This window comes from Schistosoma mansoni (assembly GCF_000237925.1).
Source record: "Schistosoma mansoni, WGS project CABG00000000 data, supercontig 0559, strain Puerto Rico, whole genome shotgun sequence".
In the NCBI taxonomy this organism is placed as follows: domain Eukaryota; kingdom Metazoa; phylum Platyhelminthes; class Trematoda; order Strigeidida; family Schistosomatidae; genus Schistosoma; species Schistosoma mansoni.
In genome coordinates this window covers 1-6,286 of record NW_017386346.1, presented here as the reverse complement: position 1 = coordinate 6,286, position 6,286 = coordinate 1, and the positions used below count along the sequence as shown (strand labels likewise).

At 34.6% G+C, this 6,286-nt stretch overlaps 1 protein-coding gene across 1 annotated transcript; it reads left to right on the top strand.

The window, feature by feature from the left end:
- Positions 1–3,407: 3,407 nt before the first annotated feature.
- Positions 3,408–4,355, top strand: Smp_118780 (hypothetical protein; the record flags this gene model as incomplete). Its single annotated transcript, XM_018792170.1, has 1 exon — positions 3,408–4,355. One exon carries the CDS (start codon positions 3,408–3,410, stop codon positions 4,353–4,355), a length of 948 nt encoding a protein of 315 aa, XP_018644103.1.
- Positions 4,356–6,286: the final 1,931 nt, after the last annotated feature.

Below are 6,286 nucleotides of genomic sequence, written 5' to 3'. Positions count from 1 at the left end.
AGCTTATTATCCGTAATCATGTAAATATCGTATGCTTTTGTGTATTGGTGATGGGTCAAAGAAATGCTAATAGTTGTGTTATTGTTTTAGATTCTTGACTGACCATTCTACCAGTTTCTTCTTTCATCTTGTCACTAACTTTCCTTTCTCTCTAATGATCTGAACACTAATTTCCGCTTTTAGTCTTGCCGTTATCTATCTAGACAGATAAGTATCACTATTTATCACTGATGAGCTTTATATGTTTTCTGTTATCACTACCACTATTTATAGCCATCTCAAACATTTTATTGGTGCGAATGGAAGAAAATTTGTGTCGATTGATTAAAATAAATCCATAGAACTCCACTACTCAATTTTTGGTTAAAAGTTAATATTTATTCCCATCTGCCTTAGTTCAGGTATGATGTCAGCACATATTGGTACATGAATTAACTTCACTACATGCGTAGGTATCTCAATACAACATTATCCTGACAGTGAATACCAACTATACATACTGTTCTGTATTGAATATCTTAAATATACCCTCAACTTTTTCATTTTCTTAAATACTTTCCTGTTCTGTGCGGATAAATGTGGTCAAAGTCTAGACTTCTGTTTCAAAAAAGTACGATAATCTCCCACGATCATTTCCAAATTCAGTGTTTGGTTGTTGTTGGTTCCCGCCAGTTTAAATAATATCCTTTATTATTGTTTACGTGATTACCAACCCAAAAATAATCACAGTTAGGACTTAGTTACAGTGATTAGTATCCAATAGCGGTTCAGTGAACTATCATTTTAAAAATACTTATCGAATGATAGTCTAGTATCCTTATTAAGGTATGTTATCTCTTCACTACAATGACCACCTCTGTATTTGTAAGTTTGTAGAATAACCGTAATGTTTCTAGAATGACACGTACAAGACATATTCATGCTACCGGAACTTGCATTTCAGCATTGTCAGTCAGTTAATCATTACCAACTTATGACCTGTCACAAATACACATCCACCATCTCAAAATTGATACAAGTCAAGTTGAAGTAAGAAATACGAATATTAAAGTGATCAAAGTGGTCATGGTATCAGTGATTATAACAAGACATATAGAACCATATATTGGGATTCACTCTTTGAAACAATCTGATGAAGATGGCTCGGTGGAATTTTATGGATAATTTTAAACGCTAAACTTTCTATCAACGTAATGACTAGTATCCACTAAATGAGCCAAGATAGAGCTTCTTATTACTGTTTTTTATCAACCATCAGGAATGATGTTCAGAAATACGATGATGCCTAGTTCCTATGCGTCTATGTGTATCTACCATTTCAACTGCTCTCGCGGAGCTGGTTATATTGAATTTGTAACCAAAGGCCTCATTGTATTTCCGAACATCATACCTCATGGTTGACCAAGGGACTAAAGAAAGTAATAAAAAGCTCTATCTCGACCCATTTAGTAGATACTGATCATCACATCGATAACAAAACTAGCGTTTAAGTTTATCCATGAAATTCCACCGAACTTACCCTAGGGTTCCGGAATTCGGCTCTCATAAAAATCAAAAGCTATGGGAATACATATCAGAATACCTAACCTTTGTATACAGAAAGGGTCTATCTAGACTCTGAATTTACCCTGGCCTTTCATTGAGATGTTATTACGTTTCTCAAAACTCATCCTTTCTCTTCTAAAATTTTCCAAAGTTCAGTTTTGTTAACATTTTAACTTTTTATTCTAATCTTACGTAACTTCTCTAATGATTTTACCACCTAATTTTGGTTGCACTCGTCTTACTAATTACTTGTTATTAATCTCACAGATAACACAAAACATAATTTCATATCCTATTCCTTCTCTTATGTAACCAGTTATGATAACTAACTGATTCAATGTAGTCTTAATTTTAATTTCCAAACGTTGTTATTCACTGATTACTTGCTGTCACACTGACAATCATCTATTTGGTATCGTTTTTCCACCCAGTCGTAAAACCTATATGTTAGTGTAAAGCCCTGATGAAGAACTAATTGAAAGGAAATATTCCTCTTATTGAATCCCATTTCCACCGCACTAAAGCACATTGCTGTCACCAAATACAACCAGCCATTCAAAGACAGTGAAGATCAAACACAATTATCGAGGATCTTCGATCTGAAGCCAGGCTTGATAGACATGGGGCATAACGGGTTATACCACAGCGTTATAGGCTAACTAAAACCCTAGCCTTCAACTTAAAACGGTTTGGATTATCCTGTTGTTGATAATTCTGACTGAAATTTGTTCAGTTTCGGTTGGTTTGTGGTCATCCTGTGAGGATTGCCTCGATTTAGCCATCATGACACAAGTTGACATAGACTAAATGGAAGGTGGCTAGTGGTGGAATCCAGGATGGGCGTCTCAACAGCACAAAAGATAACTAGCGTATAAGTTTTTTTTGTCTACCAATATATATAGATTAATTTCGTCTATCATACCACCGGCATAAAGCTACGTTGGATACACTAACGTCTTGATCATCTTCATCAGATTATCTCAAAGTGTGAATCTCAATACAGGATTCTGTCTGTCTTGTCCAAGTACTTAGCTCTTCAGAGGTCCAAGACAAGTCCTGTGATCACAGTCGTTGATCTCAAACTAGCGGATTAGAATTTAAGTAACGTGTCATATCACTATCGTCCAGACTCTCGCTATCGAGAATTTTTTCTCTGAGTAATGACATGTTACCATTTTGTCTTACTTTTTCAAAGCTGTTTCCTGAAAGACGTTAGTGACAAAACTAGAATGAAGTGATGTGATTGCATAATCACACTTCTGGTTTTGGAACAATGAAAAATTGTGTTTGTATGTACATGCTTTCAGTGGGTTGTTTTCTGTATACAGTTTGCATAATGTTAATAAACCCTAGATAGTCCTCTCTAATAAGTAATTCCAGATTACAGTCCTGTTTAACTAAGTTAAGGTATCCATGATGTCAGGGGACAAAATGGTTGTTAGCAGACAGTGAAACTGTTCAAATCTTTCACGATGTGCAGGTATAAATAACAAAAACTGGACTCATACGTTTTGCATAAACTTTAAAGTATGACAAACAGGAGTCCTGTACTGTTTTCGGTCAAAATATGTATTTACAAACTCTTCACCGTCTCTAAATACCTCAAATCATTTTTGAAAATTTTAGTAGCCAACCCTTCGATGTACATGAAGTACCGTTTCTCCGATAGTATGTATTCTTTCGTCCAGTTGTGGCGTTATTTTGACTGATAAACGCCATCAATCAATAAAAGGTTGATATTATTCTGTCTAATCGAGATCAGTACCACATGTTCTGTAACTTTCAACTTTCTGTGTAATTTTTTGTTTTATCAGGTAAATTTCCCCTTAAAGTTTGGATGTTGTGATATTTATTTCTAACACATGACCACAAAAATTGCAACAGTAGCCAACTTGGCTTTTCATGCATTTCAACAGCATTCAGCACGAGCTGCATTGAGCCCAGCATCAGCTAATATTAACAATGGGATGGGGGATTCTCATCCTTGTACAAATGGAAATTCTCCGACACATTCTGACAAACCCGTTTCCCCAAATCTTCCGGTAAAACATAAACAGTTATCGGAATCTTTATCTCGTTTGTTAGCATGTGTTCGCTCTCTTACCCCAAAAGATGTTGGCTTTGATATTCGATGGATTTCTGACTCAAATATATCATCTGCTCCAGTCGCTTATGTGCACATTATGGAGAATGAAGTGTTTTCTATGGGTATTTTTATTTTGAAACCTGGCTCTCGTATACCTTTACATGATCATCCAGGAATGTATGGGATTTTAAAGGTTTTAACCGGTTCTGTGCGATGTCGTAGTTTCACACGGTTAAAAAATGTTAAATCAACAACAGATTTAGGGAATTATAAACCATCATTATCGGTTTTTGATGATTCAAAATGGCAATTGACCGATTTAATCATTGCTCGACCACATCAAGATACAGTCCTATCTCCGGATCATCAACCTTGTTTGCTTTTTCCAATCGAAGGTAATTTACATGAAATTACTCCAGTTGATGGCCCGGCAGTTTTTCTCGATATACTAGCTCCTCCATATGATCATGATTTAGGCACCAGAGAATGTCGATTTTATAAAGAAGTCATCATACCACAAATGAATTCTAATGCACTGTTATCACAGAACAACTTGCATAATAACAATAACAATGAAGAACTCTCATCTTCAGCTGATTCTTCAGATCCTGATCTATGCTCAAATCAATCAGAAAAAGATTCAGTTGTCTATTTAGTTGAAACAAATCAACCATCAGATTATTGGTGTGAATCTGCGGAATATAATGGACCCAGTATAGTTTAATATTACTGAAGTGAGTTTTTTTGCTAAAAATAAAATATTCAATCTTTTCCCGTGATTCTTTACTTCTACTAGATCAGCTTATCACGTCCACCATTTCTAGGAACGTACTAGCCTCATTATTATTATTTATCGTTAATGATCCACTCTCACGGCATTTTTCACTGTTCATCCAATTTTGAATATTTCAATATCCCTGCTTCTGTTACTCTCTATTCCTTTTCTCTTTACTTATGTGATAATAAAATCAGTTTATAATTTGATGTACAAATTCACTTCGCTTCATGTTTATCATAATACTGGTCAACATTCTGCATTATTTTTCACACATCAGTACACCCATTCTGTTTTTTTGCAATATCTTTTCTGTTACTGCCGCCATGTTTAGCTCATTCTTGCTTATATTTGTTCACATTTTAATTATTTAAAGAAATTCGTGTCCTTCTTGTTGTTTTAGTTTTCCATCGTGAAAACAAAACACAATGAGGATCATTGTATATGCATCCTTGTTATTCATGTTCTCATAGCATCGTTCTGCTGAAGTTATTTCCTTGATGGTTGACTATACTAGTATTGTTAGTAGTGGCAATCTATTCATCAGAATAATGTTTTACTGCCTTTTTTTCTCCATGTACCCTCCTTTCTGTTCTCCTCCCCGCCAATATTTTTTCCCGTGTGTGGTTTTTGTGGTCAGATCCAGTCACAGTACTATTCGTTGTAGTGGCAGTAGTAGTAGCAGTATCGATAATAATAATAATAATCAACTTAAAAATTATCTCTTCCATATTTATCTCATTTCGTTACTGAGTGCGAAAACACTATCTGTAATATACATCTATAAATATTCATAAATTTATGTAACAATTTAAAAACAATACATACTTCATACATTATCAAGTCTGAAATTAAAAAAAAGAGAATATATTATGTTGATTCATGTATATTTCAGCGATTGTTCGGTATTACACTTGCTTGTATCTATATTATTTACTGTAATGAAGATATTTGCAGACATATATGTTCTTTTACGTGTTAATGTATGAAATTTCTGAACTTAGGATAGTTTTGTGCTTACTTTAAAGCTGAAAACTTAAAATACTGAAGTGTTAAGATATTTCTAGTTGATATTGATAGTAAGCTAAGTTTTACTGTTTATAATACCGTTGAGGTTTTCATCAGGGACAACTATAACGTGCAGAGGCAAGCCCACTATTGTGAGTCTGCTGTTCGGTAACCCTAAGGTATTCAGTCCGTAACAATCAGGATATATATATATAACTTTTTAAAGTACTAATTCCGTGAGGACATGAATAATGAATAAACATAATAATGTAATTGAAAGATTACAATACTAGGGTTATGTTTATTTATTTATTTAAATACATAAATATTGGTACAAGGAAGCACCAGATATATATGCGCCGCACAAAAAAGGGCGGCCTGCTTAAACATCTGGGCTACCTGTTCCCCGTCATCTATATATTTCAACAAGTCATCTAATATTGTTTGTTTTAATGCATAATTATGGCTATTAAGCACACAACCTATTCCGGTGCGTTTCTGAAAACTGTACAACCTTTCTCTGTAAAGGTTACAAAAGGCCTTATCAGAGATGTCGTGTTTGCTGGGAACATGCAGCAAAAAGAATATACATTATTCATATGTCGATTGACTGAACTGCTGACATCCAACTGGCGATCACTGAATGTTTATCATCAGGAGCAACGAAGAAATAAGAAACGTAAACATGTTGAAATACTTTATGCTGAGAATTCGATTTTGTACCAAATAAAATAATATTGAATAAAGCTAATAATAATAATAATAAATTTCATTTGGTTTGTGTGAGGGCTGTGATACTACCCAGGTGCCCAAACTGAAGCAGGTGGTTTTCTCAGGGGGGCACACCACGAGCCTTGACCAAAGATCTGATG